General features: G+C 53.5%; 1 protein-coding gene across 1 annotated transcript in view; it reads left to right on the top strand.

The window, feature by feature from the left end:
• Positions 1-21,256, top strand: part of LOC147086852 (synapsin-2-like) — a 98,533-nt gene that overhangs the window by 46,122 nt on the left and 31,155 nt on the right. The window contains exons 3-4 of the mRNA XM_085978340.1: positions 15,216-15,290; positions 20,311-20,413. Of these exons, the coding sequence (XP_085834466.1) occupies positions 15,216-15,290; positions 20,311-20,413 (178 nt within the window). The remainder of the gene's footprint in view (positions 1-15,215; positions 15,291-20,310; positions 20,414-21,256) is intronic.

The raw sequence follows: 21,256 nt of genomic DNA, 5'->3' as shown, positions 1-21,256 counted from the left end.
AAAATCAATCCCAGCTTGGCTAGTGCACAAATCTAAGTAATGAGTCAGCTCCGTACGTCTCTCCTGATGTTATGAAAGAGCTCAAGGAGATGTGAGTCTCACTTCCTTTGCTAGAAACCTTACACAGGCTGACGAACAACATGATTGCCCCAGTGCCAAGAAAGTTATATGCCAGGTGGAAAACAGCCCTAAGCCTCAGTCTGTTAAACAAGCGGCTCAATCCCTTTCTCCTTTAGATCGAGGCAGGAAATTCTGGGGAAACCATCTCAACGTGTGATTGTCCAGTGCCGTAGTTGACCAGAACCTGAACTGGACCAGCCACATTAATACTGTGGCAACAAGAGCAGGTCAGGGGCTGGGTATTCTGCGGCGAGTGTCTCACCTCCTGACTCCCCAAAGCCTTTCCACCATCTACAAGGCACAAGTCAGGAGTGTGATGGAATACTCTTCACTTGCCTGGATGAGTGCAGCTCCGAACAACACTCAAGAAGCTCGACACCATCCAGGACAAAGCAGCCCGCTTGATGGGCACCCCATCCACCACCTTAAACATTCACTCCCTCCACCACCGGCGCACCGTGGCTGCAGTGTACCATCTACAAGATGCACTGCAGCAACTCGCCAAGGCTTCTTCGGCAGCACCTCCCAAACCCGCGACCTCGTCCACCTAGAAGGACAAGGGCAGCAGGCGCACGGGAACACCACCACCTCCAAGTTCCCCTCCAAGTCACATACACCATCCCGACTTGGAAATATATCACCGATCCTTCATCGTCGCTGGGTCAAAATCCCGGAACTCCCTCCCTAACAGCGCTGTGGGAGCACCTTCACCACATGGACTGCAGCGGTTCAAGAAGGCGGCTCACCACCACCTTCTCAAGGGCGACTAGGGATGGGCAATAAATGCTGGCTTTGCCAGCGACGCCCAGATCGCATAAGCGAATTTTAAAAAAAGTTGTGTTTATTTTCCGAGGAAGGTCCGTCGCGTAGTGCCCTGCGACCCCCATCTGCAGAATATAAACAATTAGCCACACTGAGAGTGCAGCGGGACGACTGGGACAGATAGAACTTCCTCATAGAATTTCCTCGACCCATCCCCCAACCCCGCCCCCGATCTCATGGATTTCTGCCAAAGTTACAGGCTGGAGATCATGGGGAGGGGGAGCAGGTTCCAGTGGAACCTCTACCCCGGTTTTGTCAGTTGTTCTGCATTTGGAGGAGACTCGATCCCCACAGTCCAGGCCCGACACTCCCCCGGTGCCAGTACTGAGGGAGCGCCGCACTGTCGGAGGGGCGTTACTGAGGGAGCGCCGCACTGTTGGAGGGGCGGTACTGAGGGAGCGCCGCACTATCGGAGGGGCGGTACTGAGGGAACGCTGCACTGTCGGAGGGTCTGTACTGAGGGAGTGCCTGAAATAAAGAGTAGATTTGCCTTTCTAAATCTAGGCTTTATTAACCTTAAAAACCCAGCAGCACATCTTCAACACCCAGTCCCAACCAAGACTGTAGAGAACTGAATTTAAGATGGCCACCACAAATCACATGACATCAACTACCAATGAGTTTACAGCATATATCTCAAGGCAGGAAACAGGCAACCAATTACAATGTTTCTTACAAAACAAGAATAATCACCACATTCACCCCTCCTTTTAAAACATACTCCAACCTAGGTAGCCTTTACAATTTACAAGTAATTATTTATAACTAAAACAATACAAATATAATATTTCAACAATTTTAAAACATTACTATCAATTATTTTAAAAGTCCATTTTCAATCGGTCGACCGGGTATCTTGTTCGTGTCGACCTTCTTAACCTTGGTGAAATTCCTTGCCCTCCCACACCAGGAGACACGGAAGTATCTTCTGCAGGAAGGCTATCCATATCCCGATTATCAACGGTTTCTGGATTGGAAATCCCATCAGAAGGTAAACTGGGACGGTCATGAACATCCATCGAGGGCTGACTAATAGAATTATAATTATCTGCAATAGGATTGGAAATATTCATAGTATCTGTGACGACATCCACATTATCTGAATCATGACTATTGTTAATATCCTCAGGAGAGGGCTGGTCACCACAAGGAGCCAAGTCTTTAATTGAAACAGTACTTTCTTTCCCATCTTGGAATCGAATATGAGTGTATTGGGAATTTGCATCCAACAGCTCCACTTCCTCCACTAAAGGATCATATTTTGACAATCTAACATGGCGTCGAAGCAGCACAGGTCCCTGCATAGTAAGCCATGAAGGTACCGAATATCCCGTAGTAGATCTCCGCGGAGAGTTAAAGAGCCTTTCATGGGGGGTCACATTAGTAGCCGTTGAAAGCAATGATCTAATGGAATGCAGGGCATCAGGCAATACCATTTCCCACTGTGTATTCTTAAGGTTCTGGGATGTCAAAGCCAACATAACTGCCTTCCAGATCACCCCATTATATCGTTCGCACTGTCCATTACCCTGGGGATTATCCGGCGTAGTTCTACTAGTAGAGATTCCCCGACTCTGGAGGTATTCCTTCAACTGGGAAGACATAAAAGAACTTCCCTGATCCGAATGGATATACGCAGGCATCCCAAAGATGACAAAAAGTTGAGTCAGACATTTGATAACTGTAGCAGCTGATACATCTGCGCAAGGAAAAGCAAAAGGGAACCTTGAAAACTCATCCACAACAGTAAATATATATCGATTCTGAGTCGTTGAAGGAAGAGGCCCCTTAAAATCAACGCTCAAACGTTCAAAAGGAGAAGTAGCCTTTATAAGATGAGCTCGTTGAGGCTTAAAGAAATTCGGTTTACACCGAGCACAGATAGAACATGATGAAATCACCCGCTTGACGTCTTCAACTGAAAAGGGCAAATTCTTACTGCGTACGAAGTGTATCATCCTCGTAACACCAGGATGACACAAAGCATTATGAATATTAATAAGCGTATCTCCGTGAATCACGGAACAATAAGCCCTCGACAGCGCATCAGCAGCAACATTATCCTTCCCCGGACGGTAAACGATATCAAAATGGTAGCATGCCAACTCAATCCTCCACCTCATTATTTTATCATTCTTGATCTTTCCAAAATGTTTGACATCAAACATAAAGGACACAGATTTTTGGTCAGTTACCAACGTAAAATGTCGCCCCGATAAATAATGTCTCCATTTACGCAGTGCTTCTACTATTGCATACGCCTCTTTCTCTATTGAGGAGTGTCTTTTCTCACTATTGTTCAAAGTACGTGAGAAAAAGGCCACAGGTCTTCCATTTTGGTTCAGAGTAGCCCCAATTGCAAAATCGGAAGCGTCCGTCTCAATCACAAAGGGAACCTGCTCATCAATAGAATGCACAACTACTCCAAGGATATCCTTTTTGAAATTATCAAAACACGTCCTGGCCTCCCATGATAGAGGATATGTCGTAACCCGGATAAGGGGCCGGATCTTCTGCGAAAAGTTTGCAATCCAATTAGAATAATAAGAAAACAGTCCAACAACTCGTTGCAAAGCCTTAGAATTAGTAGGACAAGGTAAATCAATTAATGGTCGCAGGCGTTCTGGATCTGGTTTAATCTTGTTTCCCGAGATAATATACCCCAGTAAATTTACCTCAGTGGTCGAAAAGATACACTTCTCTTTATTGAAAGTTAAACCAACTTTTTCTGCAGGTTGAAGGAATCTTTCTAAATTAGAATCATGCTCCACCCTTGATTTGCCACACACCGTGATGTCATCTAAATATGAAAAGGTGTCAGAGAGAGAGTTATCACTTATAAAAGCATCCATTGCCCGTTGAAAACAGGCAACACCATTAGTAACACCAAATGGTACTCGGCAAAACTGATACAGCTTTCCGCCAGCCTCAAAGGCTGTATATGGTTGATCCCTCTTAACGATAGGAATCTGATGATAAGCACTCTTTAGGTCAATAGTGCTAAAAACCTTATACTGAGATACTTTGTTGATAAGCTCATCAATCTTAGGCAAAGGGTACGCATCTAATTGAGTATACCTATTAATAGTTTGAGAGTAGTCTATCACCATTCGTTTCTTATGTCTCTCGTTAGTGGTGACAACTACTTGTGCCCGCCAGGGTGAACAACTAGGTTCAATGATTCCTTCCAATAAAAGACGTTGAACTTCAGAATTAATAAATTCTTTATCCTGACTGCTATACCTTCTTGACTTGGTAGCAATTGGCTTACAATCCAGCATCAAATTGGAAAAAGTGATAATGGGGAAATGGATAAAGAAGTTAATCCACAAATAGATAAAGGTGGCTTAGTTCCTCCAAAAGAAAGACTGAGAGACTCGTGTAATTGAAGCACATCATGACCAATCAAAATATCCGCACAGAGATTAGGCAAAACAGATAGGCGTATATCAGTATACGTATTACCTAGAAGAATTAATTTCACAAGGCAACAACCAGCTACTTGTGAGGTGAGAGTCGTCTGAGCCATACACACCTGATAAGTAACAGGCGAAATTTTCAAACGCTTCTCCTTCACAAACTGAAGACTTATAAAACTCTCGGTGCTGCCCATATCTATAAGGGCCTTCACTTCTAACCCATTAACTTGGGCCGTAACTATAGCTTTGTTTAGGCCATGAGCAAAGGCAGCAGAAACTGATGCAATAAACGCCCTATCTAAAGGCTGAATAGTCGCAGAGGAGGCAATTGATTTACAAACACGTGCATAATGACCTCTCTTGCCGCATTTACTACACACAGCCTCCCGAGCAGGACACTTCAGACGAGGGTGCCGGGCGTTCCCACAAAAATAACACTTCTGAATCCTAGAGGCAACAGCAGCCGAAGTAGAAACTGTTTCAGAATCTGGTAAACCACTCCTATTAAGTCCACATAATTCCTTTTCATCCGGAACTGCTGAAACCACAGTCGCAGGCCGATTAAAAAGAGCGTAAGAATCCGAATTTCTCTGAGCCAAATCCAATGTAGAGGCTTGCTCAAAAGCACTCTTGAGATCCAAAGTCTTATTTTCTAATAACCGCTGACGAATTGATCTAGACAGTAATCCATGAATAAAAGCATCCCGTACCGATTCTTCCTTATATTCTTCTGCCGACACGGCCTTATAATTACAGTTAGCACCAAGGCGCCGAAGTGCTTGTAAATAAGCATCCAAAGATTCTCCCACCTGCTGCCTACGGGCAGATAGAAGGTGACGTGCAAATACCTCATTCTTTGGTTTAACAAAAATCTTTTCCAATGTAGCAATAGCCAATTCGTAAGTTTCACAGTCCAAGATATATTTATACACATCCGGAGCAATGTAGTTGATCAGTATATTCAACTTATTTAGAGACTCTTGATCCAACACACCCAAAAAGTTTTTAAATGTACGATACCAGTGTTTCCATTTATCATCCACTCCTGCAGAATTAGGGTCAGCATTAAATCGTTCCGGTTGAAGATATCGCTCCATTCTAACAAAAGGTTAATAAATTGAAATAAAGAGATTTGCCTTTCTAAATCTAGGCTTTATTAACCTTAAAAACCCAGCAGCACATCTTCAACATCCAGTCCCAACCAAGACTGTAGAGAACTGAATTTAAGATGGCCACCACAAATCACATGACATCAACTACCAATGAGTTTACAGCATATATCTCAAGGCAGGAAACAGGCAACCAATTACAATGTTCCTTACAAAACAAGAATAATCACCACAGTGCCACACTGACGGAGGGGCAGTACTAAGAGAGCGCTGCACTGTCGGAGGGGCGGTACTGAGGGAGCGCCGCACTGTCGGAGGGGCAGTACTGAGGGAGCGCCGCACTGTCGGAGGGGCAGTACTGAGGGAGCACCGTACTGTCGGAGGGGCAGTACTGAGGGAGTACCGCACTGTCGGAAGGGCAGTACTAAGAGAGCGCCGCACTGTCGGAGGGGCAGTACTGAGAGAGCGCCGCACTGTCGGAGGGGCAGTACTGAGGGAGCGCCGCACTGTCGGAGGGGCAGTACTGAGGGAGCACCGTACTGTCGGAGGGGTAGTACTGAGGGAGTACCGCACTGTCGGAGGGGCAGTACTGAGGGAACGCCGCACTGTCTGAGGGGCGGTACTGAGGGAGCGCTGTACTGTCGGAGGGGCAGTACTGAGGGAGCGCCGCACTGTCTGAGGGGCGGTACTGATGTAGCGCCGCACTGTCGGAGGGGTGGTACAGAGGGAGCACCGCACTGTCGGAGGGGCGGTACTGAGGGAGCGCCGCACTGTCGGAGGGGCGGTACTGAGGGAGCGCCTCACTGTGGGAGGGGCAGTGCTGAGGGAGCACCGCACTGTCGGAGGGGCCGTCTTTCAGGATGAGACGTTAAACCCGAGGCCCCTGTCTGCCCATCGGGTGGACATACAAGATCCCACGGCCACTATTGGAAGAAGAGCAGGGGGGGAGTTCTCCCCGGTGTCCTGGGGCCAATATTTATCCCTCAACCAACATCACTAAAACAGATGATCTGGTCATTTATCACATTGCTGTTCGTGAGATCTTTCTGTGCGCAAATTGGCTTCTGCGTTTCCTACATTACAACAGTGACCACACTTCAGGAATAGTCCTTCATTGGCTGTGAAGGATTTGGTAAGCCCTACATAGACTTACATAGATTGTACAGCCCAGAAACAGGCCATTCGGCCCCTCTGCTCCGTGCCGGTGTTTCTGCTCCACACGAGCCTCCTCCCGCCCCTCTTCATCTCACCCCATCACCATATCCTTCTATTCCTTTTTCCTTCATGTGTTTCTCCAGCTTCCCCCTTAAATGCATCTCCGCTATTCGCCTCGACCACTCCCTGTGGTAGCGAGTTCCACATTCTCACCACTCTCTGGGGAAAGAAGTTTCTCCTGAATTCCCCATTGGATTTATTAGTGACTCTCTTATATTGATGGCCCCTAGTTCTGGTCTCCCCCACAAGTGGAGACATCTTCTCTACGTCTACCCTATCGAAACCCCATCATAACCTTAAAGACCTCTATCGGGTCACCCCTCAGCCTTCTCTTTTCTAGAGGAAAGAGCCCCAGCCTGTTCAATCTTTCCTGATAGTTATAATCTCTCATTTCTGGTATCATCCGAATGAATTTTCTCTGCACCCTCTCCAGTGCCTCTATATCCTTTTCATAATATAGCGACCAGAACTGTGCACAGTATTCCAAGTGTGATATGGAGACCAGAACTGTGCACAGTGCTCCAAGTGTGATATGGAGACCAGAACTGTGCACAGTGCTCCAAGTGTGATATGGGGACTAGAACTGTGCACAGTGCTCCAAGTGTGATATGGAGACTAGAACTGTGCACAGTGCTCCAAGTGTGATATGGAGACCAGAACTGTGCACAGTGCTCCAAGTGTGATATGGAGACCAGAACTGTGCACAGTGCTCCAAGTGTGATATGGAGACCAGAACTGTGCACAGTGCTCCAAGTGTGATATGGAGACCAGAACTGTGCACAGTGCTCCAAGTGTGATATGGAGACCAGAACTGTGCACAGTGCTCCAAGTGTGATATGGAGACCAGAACTGTGTACAGTGCTCCAAGTGTGATATGGGGACTAGAACTGTGCAGAGTGCTCCAAGTGTGATATGGAGACCAGAACTGTGCACAGTGCTCCAAGTGTGATATGGAGACCAGAACTGTGCAGAGTATTCCAAGTGTGATATGGAGACCAGAACTGTGCACAGTGCTCCAAGTGTGATATGGAGACCAGAACTGTGCACAGTGCTCCAAGTGTGATATGGAGACCAGAACTGTGCACAGTATTCCAAGTGTGATATGGAGACCAGAACTGTGCACAGTGCTCCAAGTGTGATATGGAGACCAGAACTGTGCACAGTGCTCCAAGTGTGATATGGAGACCAGAACTGTGCACAGTGCTCCAAGTGTGATATGGAGACCAGAACTGTGCTCAGTATTCCAAGTGTGATATGGAGACCAGAACTGTGCACAGTGCTCCAAGTGTGATATGGAGACCAGAACTGTGCACAGTGCTCCAAGTGTGATATGGAGACCAGAACTGTGCACAGTGCTCCAAGTGTGATATGGAGACCAGAACTGTGCACAGTATTCCAAGTGTGATATGGAGACCAGAACTGTGCACAGTGCTCCAAGTGTGATATGGAGACAAGAGCTGTGCACGGTATTCCAAGTGTGATATGGAGACCAGAACTGTGCACAGTGCTCCAAGTGTGATATGGGGACCAGAACTGTACGCAGTGCTGTAAGTGTGATATGGAGACCAGAACTGTGCACAGTGCTCCAAGTGTGATATGGAGACCAGAACTGTACGCAGTGCTCTAAGTGTGATATGGCGACCAGAACTGTGCGCAGTGCTCCAAGTGTGGCCTAACCAAGTTTCAATACAGATTTAGCATAACTTCCCTACTTTTCAATTCTCTCTCTAGATATAAACCCTAGTGCTTGGTTTGCTTTTTTTATGGCCTTATTAACCGGCGTCGCTACTTTTAGTGATTTGTATTTCTGTAGCACCAGATCCCTCTGCTCCTCAGCCCCATTTAGACTCTTAGGGGGAAAAAATCGGGTTGCGCCCCCTCTGGGCCACTAACTTCGCCGGGGTGCGACCCCAAAATAGTTAGCGCCTGAAATTGAGTGGTAGCTGCCCTAGCAGGAGGCGGGCGCTACTGGAAGCGCTCCCCCTCCCTCTTGATTAAAGGGTAGAGGGTCTAGCGCAGCGGGGCCCGGCTGGACCAGCGGGGAGCAAGGTGCCGGCAAAAGAGCCCGCACTCAAGTGGGGTGACTGCGGCCAGCACCCCGCAGGGGGAGGCCAGAGGGGGCGAGTGCTGGCAGGCGGCCCCCACAAACAAAAACTGTCCGCCCGGCACCTGCCCTTTAATTAGTCCCGGCGCGGTCACAGGTTGGATGATTGGGCAGATGCATGGCAAATGCAGTTTAATGTGGATAAATGCGAGGTTATCCACTTTGGTGGCAAAAACAGGAAGACAGATTATTATCTGAACGGCAATAGATTGGGAGAAGGGGAAGTGCAACGAGACCTGGGTGCCCTTGTGCACCAGTCGCTGAAGGTAAGCATGCAGGTGCAGCAGGCGGTTAAGAAGGCAAATGGTATGTTGGCCTTCGTAGTGAGAGGATTCGAGTACAGGAGCAAGGATGTCTTGCTGCAGTTGTACAGGGCCTTGGTGAGACCACATCTTGAGTATTGTGTGCAGTTTTGGTCGCCTTATTTGAGGAAGGATGTTCTTGCCATGGAGGGAGTGCAGCCAAGATTCACCAGACTGATACCTGGGATGGCAGGAATGACGTATGAGGAGAGATTGGGTCGATTGGGCTTATATTCGCTGGAGTTTAGAAGAATGAGAGGGGATCTCATTGAAACTTATAAAATTCTAACAGGACTAGACTGACTAGATGCAGGAAGGATGTTCCCGATGGTCGGGGTGTCCAGAACCAGGGGTCACAGTCTAAGGATAAGGGGTAAGCCATTTAGGACTGAAATGAGGAGCAATTTCTTCACCCAGAGAGTGGTGAACCTGTGGAATTCTCTACCACAGAAGGCAGTAGAGGCCAATTCATTAAATATATTCAAGAAGGAGTTGGATATATTTCTTAAGGCTAAAGGGATCAAGGGATATGGGGAGAAGGCAGGGACAGGGTACTGAATTTGGATGATCAGCCATGATCTCGTTCAATGGCGGAGCAGGCTCGAGGGGCCGAATGGCCGACTCCTGCTCCTATCTTCTATGTTTCTATGTAAAACCAACCAGCCTGACCCTGTCGGACTTAGTGTCCGGCGGTAGGCCAACGGGGCGCGAGCGGGACGCTGTGCACGGCGATGACGTCATCGCCGGAGGCACAGCGCCGCCGGGCGCTACCGGCTTCCACCAGATGCTAACTGTGGTAAACCACTGTAGTTCACTGTGTTCACTGTTGTTGTTGTTGTTGTTGTCGTTCACTCTTGTTTCACTGTTGTGCCTGACTATGCCTCAGCTGACTCCGCCCCTGGGCTACCGAGTATAAGAGCGGCCGCATGGCAGCTCCTGGCATTCGGTCGTCCACTAGAGGCATAGTCCTGATCTGTCTGAGGTGCAATTCAGTAGTTAATAAAAGCCTGTTGTTCTGAATTCTGCCTAGCCTTTTATTAGAATTGATAGCGCATCAATTTTATTAACTACTGAAAAAAAAAAATGATGCTGCAGATTCTTAAGATCAAGTGCCTGGAACTCGACCCGCAAGAACCGGACTCGACTGCTAAGTTCTCGCACTGGCTGCACTGTTTTGAGTCCTTTCTGACTGCATCCGGCGAGACCGTCGCCGCCGATGCCGACAAGCTCAGGGTGCTGAACTCTAAAGTAAACCACCGAGCTTTTGCCCTTATCCGGGACGCTACGAGCTACCAGGGGGCTATCGACATCTTGAAGGAGCAATACGCACGCCCGGTCAACTATGTTTACGCAAGACATCTCCTGGGGTCTCGCAAACAACAGCCCGGGGAACCCACAGAAGCATACATACGGGCGCTGAAGGAACTCGGCCGAGCCTGCGAATGCAAGCAAGTAACAGCCACGGAACATACGGAGGAGCTCATCCGGGACGCCCTCGTGGCGGGCCTCAGGTCCACTCACACACGGCAGCGACTGCTGGAAAGTAGCGAGCTCGACCTGAAGAAGGCGATTTCACTCACCCTCTCGTTGGACGTAGCCCACCGGAACATGGAGGCCTACTCCCCGGACCGCGCGGCCGCCTCATGGATGCCGCAGCCGCCGCCACCTTGGGACGCAGCGCCGCCACGGGCCCTGGCCTCAACTGCTGCAGCGATGTCCCGCCCGAGCCAGAAATGTTATTTCTGTGGCCAAACCAAACACCCCAGGGCGCGCTGCCCGGCGAAAAATGCGGTCTGCTCTGCCTGCGGTAAGAAGGGACACTACGCTGGCGTCTGCAGAAGCCAGAAGACCCTACCTCCAGCAGCGCCACGTGCGATTCGTGGGAGCGGCCATCTTGCCTCCCTCCAGCCTCGTGGGGATCGGGATCGTCATGGGCGCCGCCATTTTGTCCTTCCTCTCCGACGCCGCCATCTTGTCTGCCATTCTGCCAACGGGCCCCCGACTCACCCACCGCCGCCTCACCGGGGCTCTACAGCGACGCTACTGACTCCACAGCGGCCTCCATCACGCTGGATCAATCCAGACCCCATCAGCTAGCCAGGTCCACGATAGACATCCAGGTAAATGGCCGCGCCACAACTTGCCTTTTTGATTCCGGGAGCACGGAGAGCTTCATACACCCTGATACAGTACGGCGCTATTCTCTCTCGGTCCGGCCAACGCGCCATCGGATCTCCATGGCCTCGAAATCCCACTCAGCAGACGTCGGCGGCTACTGCGTAGTGACCCTCTCGGTGAAGGGCTCCGTACATAAAAATGTAAAGCTATTCGTCCTGCCACATCTCTGCGCTGCCGTTCTACTGGGGTTGGACTTTCATTGTCACTTTAAGAGTGTCACCTTGACATACGGTGGACCCCTTCCCCCGCTCACTGTCTGCAACCAGCAGTTTTTAAATTGCCCGCCGCGCCCCACCTGTAGTCTCTCCACCCTCAAAATCACACCCCCCCCCCTGTTCGCCAACCTCACCCGCGACTGCAAGCCTATCGCCACAAAGAGCAGGCGATACAGCACCGGGGACAGATCCTTCATAAGATCTGAGGTGACGCGGCTCCTGAAAGAGGGGATTATTGAGGATAGTACCAGCCCCTGGCGAGCCCAGGTGGTAGTCGTTAAGACTGGCAACAAGCAGCGCCTAGTCATCGACTACAGCCAGACTATCAACAAGTACACCCAGTTGGACGCATACCCCCTCCCCCGCATAGCCGACATGGTTAATAAGATAGCGCAATACCGCGTTTTCTCGACCATTGACCTCAAGGCAGCATACCACCAAATCCCTATCCGCCCTGAGGATCGCCAGTACACAGCTTTCGAGGCAAACGGCCGCCTTTTTCACTTCCTCAGGGTTCCTTTTGGCGTCACCAACGGTGTCTCCGTCTTCCAGAGGGAGATGGACCGGATGGTCGATGAGAATGCGTTACAGGCCACGTTTCCCTACCTAGACAACGTGACCATCTGCGGCCATGACCTGCAGGACCATGACGCCAATCTTGATAAGTTCCTCCGCACGGCCCAACTCCTAAACCTCACGTACAACAAGGAAAAGTGCATATTCCGCACAGCCCGCCTCGCTATCCTTGGTTGCGTGGTGAAACACGGAGTCATCAGTCCTGACCCTGACCGGATGCGCCCGTTGATGGAACTTCCCCTGCCCCACTGTCTCAAGGCCCTCAAAAGGTGCCTGGGCTTCTTTTCCTATTACGCCCAGTGGGTCCCTCATTATGCGGACAAAGCCCGTCCACTTATCAAGTCCACTTCCTTCCCCCTGACGGCGGAGGCCCACTTAGCCTTTCACCGTATAAAAGATGACATTGCCAAGGCCACCATGCACTCGGTAGACGAGTCCATCCCCTTCCAGATGGAGAGCGATGCATCCGACTTCGCCCTGGCCGCTACCCTTAACCAGGCGGGAAGACCCGTGGCCTTCTTTTCACGAACCCTCCAGGGCTCCGAACTCAGACACTCCTCTGTGGAAAAAGAGGCCCAGGCCATTGTGGAGGCGGTGCGCCACTGGCGGCACTACCTGGCTGGAAAACGATTTACCCTGCTTACTGACCAGCGTTCAGTTGCTTTCATGTTCAACAACAAGCAGAGGGGTAAAATCAAAAATGACAAGATTTTGAGGTGGAGAATCGAACTTTCCACCTACAATTACGACATCTTGTACCGGCCAGGGAAACTCAACGAACCCTCAGACGCTCTATCGCGAGGCACATGCGCCACCGCGCAGATCGATAGACTACGGGGCCTCCACAACGACCTCTGCCACCCGGGGGTCACCAGGTTCTTCCATTTCATTAAGGGCCGCAACCTGCCTTACTCCATCGAGGAGGTCAGGACCATGACCAGGAGCTGCCCAGTCTGTGCAGAGTGCAAGCCGCGCTTCTATAGGCCTGACAGAGCAAACCTGATCAAGGCCACCCGCCCTTTTGAGCGCCTGAGTATCGACTTTAAAGGGCCCCTCCCCTCCTCTGACTGCAATGTGTACTTCCTCAACATAGTTGATGAGTACTCCCATTTCCCTTTTGCCATCCCCTGCCCGGACACGACCACCGCTACGGTCATTAAATGCCTGCACAACCTCTTTGCTCTGTTCGGTTTTCCCAGCTATATTCATAGCGACCGGGGCTCGTCCTTCATGAGCGACGAACTCCGTCAGTACCTGCTCATGAGAGGTATTGCCTCAAGCCGGACCACCAGCTACAACCCCCGGGGGAACGGACAGGTTGAAAGAGAGAACGCGACGGTCTGGAAGGCGGCCCTCCTAGCCTTAAAATCTAGGGGCCTTCCGACCTCCCGTTGGCAGGATGTCCTACCCGATGCGCTCCACTCCATCCGGTCACTGCTGTGTACAGCCACCAACGCAACCCCCCATGAGCGAATGTTTGTTTTTCCCCGGAGGTCCACATCTGGTAACTCACTACCACACTGGCTAACGTCCCCAGGGCCCGTCCTGCTGAGGAAGCATGTAAGGTCCCACAAAACGGCTCCCCTGGTAGAGAAGGTTCACCTCCTCCATGCCAACCCCCAGTACGCCTACGTGGCATACCCGGACGGGCGGGAGGACACAGTCTCCATTAGAGATCTGGCACCCTCGGGGTCCACTGACCCGCCACCATTGCCCCCCACCACGACCCCCTCCGACACGGCCCAAAATTCAGTAGACCCAATTCTCACCCCTGTCCATTCCACCCCAGTAGACGGCATGCCGCGCCCCCAGGACCAGCCGGAGCCCACTCGCCCACCCAACACCAAAGGGGACGATACGCCGGTGCTGGACCCCGCTCAAGACGCGTCGTGGGAAGCTGTACCATCGCAACCGTCGCCACGAAGATCTCGACGGCAAACGAGGCCGCCCGACAGACTCGCCTACTCGAACTTTTGATACACTTCACCCCGCCGGACTTAATTTTAAACGAGGGGTGAATGTGGTAAACCACTGTAGTTCACTGTGTTCACTGTTGTTGTTGTTGTTGTTGTCGTTCACTCTTGTTTCACTGTTGTGCCTGACTATGCCTCAGCTGACTCCGCCCCTGGGCTACCGAGTATAAGAGCGGCCGCATGGCAGCTCCTGGCATTCGGTCGTCCACTAGAGGCATAGTCCTGATCTGTCTGAAGTGCAATTCAGTAGTTAATAAAAGCCTGTTGTTCTGAACTCTGCCTAGCCTTTTATTAGAATTGATAGCGCATCACTAACCTCCCGTTGAATTTCGCGGGCGCCAGGAGCTTTGCGCCCCGTTAGTGCCCTCTTGTTCTGCAAGCAGTAGGTGGCCGCCTTATTCTCCCGACCAAAATGTACCACCTCAGCCGGATCTATATTGTTGCGCATTTGCCAATCACACGGCCATTCTGCAGATTTAGTAATGTCTGCCTGTATTTCCGCGCCATCCCCCTTCTGCATTGACCGCACCCCACAGTTTTGAAATTGCTCTTCCGATTGCCGAGTCCGAATGGTTTCTGTAGACGGTGAACGAGAGCGGTCCCAGTACCGATCCCTGTGCAACGCCACTCGCCAACCATCTGCCAGTCTGAGTAACAATCTTTAACCCCCTGGTCTCTGTTTTCTGTTTTGTAGCCAGCTTGCTCTCCATTCTGCTGCTTGGCCCCTGACTCCGCACATTCGAACTTCAGTCATGAGTCTACTATGTTGCACCTTATCGCAGGTCCTGAGGCCATGGAAGGCGCCATCGAATTGCGACTGCCTCCCTCCGTCTATTCCTTCCTTCCTCCGTCTCTCCCTCCCTCCCTCTATTCCTTCCTTCCTCTGTCTCTCCCTCCCTCCCTTTATTCCTTCCTTCCTCCGTCTCTCCCTCCCTCCCTCTATTCCTTCTTTCCTCCGTCTCTCCCTCCCTCCCTCTATTCCTTCCTTCCTTCCTTCCTCCGTCTCTCCCTCCCTCCCTCTGTGCCGTCTCTCCCTCCCCTCTTTCTCCGCTCTGCAGGGACACAGGCTGGGTTTTATTGACCCTTGTGGAGGTCGGCGGCCAACGGTGGCGGTGAGTGCGGGGGGGCCGATTCCCCGGTCGGACGATTCCTAACAGTCTCTGTTTCCCTCCACCGTTTTAGGAGGACTTCGATCTCAGGCAACTGGAAAACCAACACTGGGTCCGCCATGTTGGAGCAAGTGGCCATGACCGACAGGTAACTATACGAAGCCACGAGGCGCTAACTTCAACCCATTGCCCTCCTCAGTCTGGATCAAGAGCTTCTCATTGGAGGCTTGGTGCCTGAGGGATGTAGCAGAGACCCTGGAGGGCCAGGGCCCCTGGGGCTTTACGTCTCAACCTTTTCAGGGGGCAAGGCCGCAATATTTTAGCCTCAGGCCCAGGATTCTCGTTCACCTGAGAAGATTTGGTGTCGCATTTGTGCTTCTGCCCGCCAACCTGGCCACACGGGGCCCCTTACGAGCCGCTCGGAGAGTGTGAGGACGACCGGGCCCCAAAGAGGGCTGTCACAGGTGGGGGTTGTGGGGAGGGGGGCGGTGGGGGAGGAAGCTGAGGGAGGTGGCATGTCGAGAGGATAGAGGCAGCAGTACAAAGAGAGTGCTGGGCCCAAGACAGGAGCACAGGTCCGAGATAAGAGTGCAGGGCCTGAGGTAGGACTACAGGGCCTGAGGTAGGAGTATAGGGCCTGAGGTAGGAGTACAGGGCCTGAGGTAGGACTACAGGGCCTGAGGTAGGAGTATAGGGCCTGAGGTAGGACTACAGGGCCTAAGGTAGGAGTATAGGGCCTGAGGTAGGACTACAGGGCCTGAGGTAGGAGTATAGAGCCTGAGGTAGGACTACAGGGCCTGAGGTAGGACTACAGGGCCTGAGGTAGGACTACAGGGCCTGAGGTAGGACTACAGGGCCTGAGGTAGGACTACAGGGCCTGAGGTGGGACTACAGGGCCTGAGGTAGGACTACAGGGCCTGAGGTAGGAGTACAGGGCCTGAAGTAGGACTACAGGGCCTGAGGTAGGAGTATAGGGCCTGAGGTAGGACTACAGGGCCTGAGGTAGGACTACAGGGCCTGAGGTAGGAGTATAGGGCCTGAGGTAGGACTACAGGGCCTGAGGTAGGAGTACAGGGCCTGAAGTAGGACTACAGGGCCTGAGGTAGGACTACAGGGCCTGAGGTAGGAGTATAGGGCCTGAGGTAGGACTACAGGGCCTGAGGTAGGACTACAGGGCCTGAGGTAGGAGTACAGGGCCTGAGGTAGGACTACAGGGCCTGAGGTAGGAGTATAGGGCCTGAGGTAGGACTACAGGGCCTGAGGTAGGAGTATAGGGCCTGAGGTAGGACTACAGGGCCTGAGGTAGGACTACAGGGCCTGAGGTAGGACTACAGGGCCTGAGGTAGGACTACAGGGCCTGAGGTAGGAGTACAGGGCCTGAAGTAGGACTACAGGGCCTGAGGTAGGAGTACAGGGCCTGAGGTAGGACTACAGGGCCTGAGGTAGGAGTATAGGGCCTGAGGTAGGAGTATAGGGCCTGAGGTAGGACTACAGGGCCTGAGGTAGGACTACAGGGCCTGAGGTAGAACTACAGGGCCTGAGGTAGGAGTATAGGGCCTGAGGTAGGACTACAGGGCCTGAGGTAGGGGTATAGGGCCTGAGGTAGGACTACAGGGCCTGAGGTAGGACTACAGGGCCTGAGGTAGGACTACAGGGCCTGAGGTAGGAGTATAGGGCCTGAGGTAGGACTACAGGGCCTGAGGTAGGACTACAGGGCCTGAGGTAGGAGTATAGGGCCTGAGGTAGGACTACAGGGCCTGAGGTAGGACTACAGGGCCTGAGGTAGGACTACAGGGCCTGAGGTAGGAGTATAGGGCCTGAGGTAGGACTACAGGGCCTGAGGTAGGACTACAGGGCCTGAGGTAGGAGTATAGGGCCTGAGGTAGGACTACAGGGCCTGAGGTAGGACTACAGGGCCTGAGGTAGGACTACAGGGCCTGAGGTAGGACTACAGGGCCTGAGGTAGGACTACAGGGCCCGAGGTAGGAGTACAGGGCCTGAGGTAGGAGTATAGGGCCTGAGGTAGGACTACAGGGCCTGAGGTAGGACTACAGGGCCTGAGGTAGGAGTATAGGGCCTGAGAGAGGAGTCGAGGCCCTGAGAGAGGAGTCGAGGCCCTGAGAGAGGACTCAAGGCCCTGAGAGAGGAGTCGACGCCCTGAGAGAGGAGTTGAGGTCCTGACAGAGGAGTCGAGGCCCTGAGGAAGGCCTTGAGAGAGGAGTCGAGGCCCTGAGAGAGGAGCCGAGGCCCTGAGAGAGGAGTCGAGGCCCTGAGAGAGGAGTCAAGGCCCTGAGAGAGGAGTCGAGGCCCTGAGAGAGGAGTCGAGGCCCTGAGAGAGGCCTTGAGAGAGGAGTCGAGGCCCTGAGAGAGTAGTCGAGGCCCTGAGAGAGGAGTCGAGGCCCTGAGAGAGGAGTCGAGGCCTGAGAGAGGAGTCGAGGCCCTGAGAGAGGACTCAAGGCCCTGAGAGAGGAGTCGACGCCCTGAGAGAGGAGTTGAGGCCCTGACAGAGGAGTCGAGGCCCTGAGGAAGGCCTTGAGAGAGGAGTTGAGGCCCTGAGAGAGGAGCCGAGGCCCTGAGAGAGGAGTCGAGGCCCTGAGAGTGGAGTACAGGGCCTGAGGTAGGAGTACAGGGCCTGAGAGAGGAGTCGAGGCCTGAGATATGAGTACAGGGCCTGAGAGAGGAGTCGAGGCCCTGAGAAAGGAGTTTGAGGCCCTGAGAGAGGAGTCGAGGCCTGAGATACGAGTACAGAGCCTGAGAGAGTAGTCGAGGCCCTGAGAGAGTAGTCGAGGCCCTGAGATAGAAGTCGAGGCCCTGAGGTAGGAGTCGAGGCCCTGAGAGAGGAGTCGAGGCCCTGAGAGAGGAGTCGAGGCCCTGAGAGAGGAGTTGAGGCCCTGAGAGAGGAGTTGAGGCCCTGAGATAGGAGTACAGGGCCTGAGAGAGGAGTCGAGGCCCTGAGAGAGGAGTCGAGGCCCTGAGAGAGGAGTACAGGGCCTGAGAGAGGAGTCGAGGCCCTGAGAGAGGAGTCGAGGCCCTGAGAGAGGAGTTGAGGCCCTGAGAGAGGAGTTGAGGCCCTGAGAGAGGAGTTGAGGCCCTGAGAGAGGAGTCGAGGCCCTGAGATAGTAGTCCAGGCCCTGAGAGAGGAGTCCAGGCCCTGAGAGAGGAGTTGAGGCCCTGAGAGAGGAGTCGAGGCCCTGAGATAGAAGTCGAGGCCCTGAGGTAGGAGTACAGGGCCTGAGGTAGGAGTACAGGGCCTGAGAGAGGAGTCGAGGCCTGAGATACGAGTACAGGGCCTGAGAGAGTAGTCGAGGCCCTGAGAGAGGAGTCGAGGCCCTGAGAGAGGAGTCGAGGCCCTGAGAGAGGAGTCGAGGCCCTGAGAGAGGAGTCGAGGCCCTGAGAGAGGCCTTGAGAGAGGAGTCGAGGCCCTGAGAGAGTAGTCGAGGCCCTGAGAGAGGAGTCGAGGCCCTGAGAGTGGAGTCGAGGCCTGAGAGAGGAGTCGAGGCCCTGAGAGAGGAGTCGAGGCCCTGAGAGAGGAGTCGAGGCCCTGAGAGAGGAGTCGAGGCCCTGAGAGAGGAGTCGAGGCCCTGAGAGAGGCCTTGAGAGAGGAGTCGAGGCCCTGAGATAGGAGTACAGGGCCTGAGGTAGGAGTGAAGGCCCTGAGAGAGGTGTCGAGGCCCTGAGATACGAGTCCAGGCCCTGAGATAGGAATCGAGGCCCTGAGAGAGGACTTGAGAGAGGAGTCGAGGCCCTGAGAGAGGAGTCTAGGCCCTGAGATAGGAGTACAGGGCCTGAGGTAGGAGTGAGGGCCCTGAGAGAGGAGTCCAGGCCCTGAGGGAGGAGTCCAGGCCCTGAGAGAGGGGTCCAGGCCCTGAGAGAGGCCCTGAGAGAGGAGTCCAGGCCCTGAGAGAGGAGTCGCGGCCCTGAGAGAGGAGTCCAGGCCCTGAGAGAGGAGTACAGGGCCTGAGAGAGGAGTCCAGGCCCCGAGAGAGGAGTCCAGGCCCTGAGAGAGGAGTCCAGGCCCTGAGAGAGGAGTCCAGGCCCTGAGAGAGGAGTCGAGGCCCTGAGATAGGAGTACAGGGCCTGAGGTAGGAGTGAAGGCCCTGAGAGAGGAGTCGAGGCCTGAGATACGAGTACAGAGCCTGAGAGAGTAGTCGAGGCCCTGAGATAGAAGTCGAGGCCCTGAGGTAGGAGTACAGGGCCTGAGAGAGGAGTCGAGGCCTGAGATACGAGTACAGGGCCTGAGAGAGTAGTCGAGGCCCTGAGAGAGGAGTTGAGGCCCTGAGAGAGTAGTCCAGGCCCTGAGAGAGGAGTCGAGGCCCTGAGAGAGGAGTCGAGGCCCTGAGAGAGGAGTTGAGGCCCTGAGATAGGAGTACAGGGCCTGAGATAGGAGCACAGGGCCTGAGATAGGAGTACAGGGCCTGAGGTAGGAGTACAGGGCCTGAGAGAGGAGTCGAGGCCTGAGATACGAGTACAGGGCCTGAGAGAGGAGTACAGGGCCTGAGATAGGAGTACAGGGCCTGAGATAGGAGTACAGGGCCTGAGAGAGGAGTACAGGGCCTGAGATAGGAGTACAGGGCCTGAGATAGGAGTACAGGGCCTGAGGTAGGAGTACAGGGCCTGAGGTAGGAGTACAGGGCCTGAGAGAGGAGTCGAGGCCTGAGATACGAGTACAGGGCCTGAGAGAGGAGTACAGGGCCTGAGGTAGGAGTGAAGGCCCTGAGAGAGGTGTCGAGGCCTGAGATACGAGTCCAGGCCCCGAGAGAAGAGTCGAGGCCCTGAGATAGGAGTCGAGGCCCTGAGAGAGGAGTCGAGGCCCTGAGAGAGGAGTCCAGGCCCCGAGAGAGGAGTCGAGGCCCTGAGAGAGGACTTGAGAGAGGAGTCGAGGCCCTGAGAGAGGCCCTGAGATAGGAGTACAGGGCCTGAGGTAGGAGTGAAGGCCCTGAGATAGGAGTACAGGGCCTGAGGTAGGAGTGAAGGCCCTGAGAGAGGAGTCCAGGCCCTGAGAGGGGAGTCGAGGCCCTGAGATAGGAGTACAGGGTCTGAGGTAGGAGTGAAGGCCCTGAGAGAGGAGTCGAGGCCTAGCACAGCCTGAAAGATGCCCCAATAGGATGCATGTGTAGCAGCACGATGTCAAGCTGCCAACCCACCCACTCTTCACTCTCTGTCGACAGGTATAAGCTGTGGGCAGACGAATGTTCGGAGATGTTCGGGGGAATTGAGATCTGCGCAGTTGAAGCGATTCACGGGAAAGATGGGCGAGATTACATCATCGAGGTGAGAGGATAACCATAAGTCATTTTTGGAGTTGGGGAGCGACCTATAACCATGGAAGTTAAACACCTTCTGATCCACCAGCAATTAAAGCCCTCCTTTAATATCCATTCATGTGTCAGCCGTGACTCAGTGGGTCTCAATCTCCCCTCTGAGTCAGAAGTTCGTGGGTTCGAGCCCCAACTCCAGAGACTCGAGCCCCGCAATCCAGGCCCGACACTCCCCCGGTGCCAGTACTGAGGGAGCGCCGCACTGTCGGAGGGGCGGTACTGAGGGAGCGCCGCACTGTCGGAGGGGCAGTACTGAGGGAGCGCCGCACTGTCGGAGGGGCAGTACTGAGGGAGCGCCACACTGTCGGAGGGGCGGTACTGAGGGAGCGCCTCACTGTCAGAGGGGCAGTACTGAGGGAGCGCTGCACTGTCAGAGGGGCGGTACTGAGGGAGCGCCGCACTGTCGGAGGGGCGGTACTGAGGGAGCGCCGCACTGTTGGAGGAGCAGTACTGAGGGAGAGCCGCACTGTCGGAGGGGCGGTACTGAGGGAGCACCGCACTGTCGGAGGGGCGGTACTGAGGGAGCGCCGCACTGTCGGAGGGGCAGTACTGAGGGAGCGCCGCACTGTCGGAGGGGCAGTACTGAGGGAGCGCTGCACTGTCAGAGGGGCGGTACTGAGGGAGCGCCGCACTGTCGGAGGGGCGGTACTGAGGGAGCGCCGCACTGTCGGAGGGGTGGTACTGAGGGAGTGCCGTACCGTCGGAGGGGCGGTACTGAGGGAGTGCCGCACTGTCGGAGGGGCAGTACTGAGGGAGCGCCGCACTGTCGGAGGGGCAGTACTGAGGGAGCGCTGCA

Source organism: Somniosus microcephalus, unplaced genomic scaffold (assembly GCF_052327205.1).
Source record: "Somniosus microcephalus isolate GS21.2 unplaced genomic scaffold, FLI_Smic_1.0 unresolved_chr7, whole genome shotgun sequence".
Taxonomy (NCBI): Eukaryota; Metazoa; Chordata; class Chondrichthyes; order Squaliformes; family Somniosidae; genus Somniosus; species Somniosus microcephalus.
The sequence above is the reverse complement of the archived record's forward strand: the minus strand, read 5'-3'. Positions and strand labels throughout refer to the sequence as shown.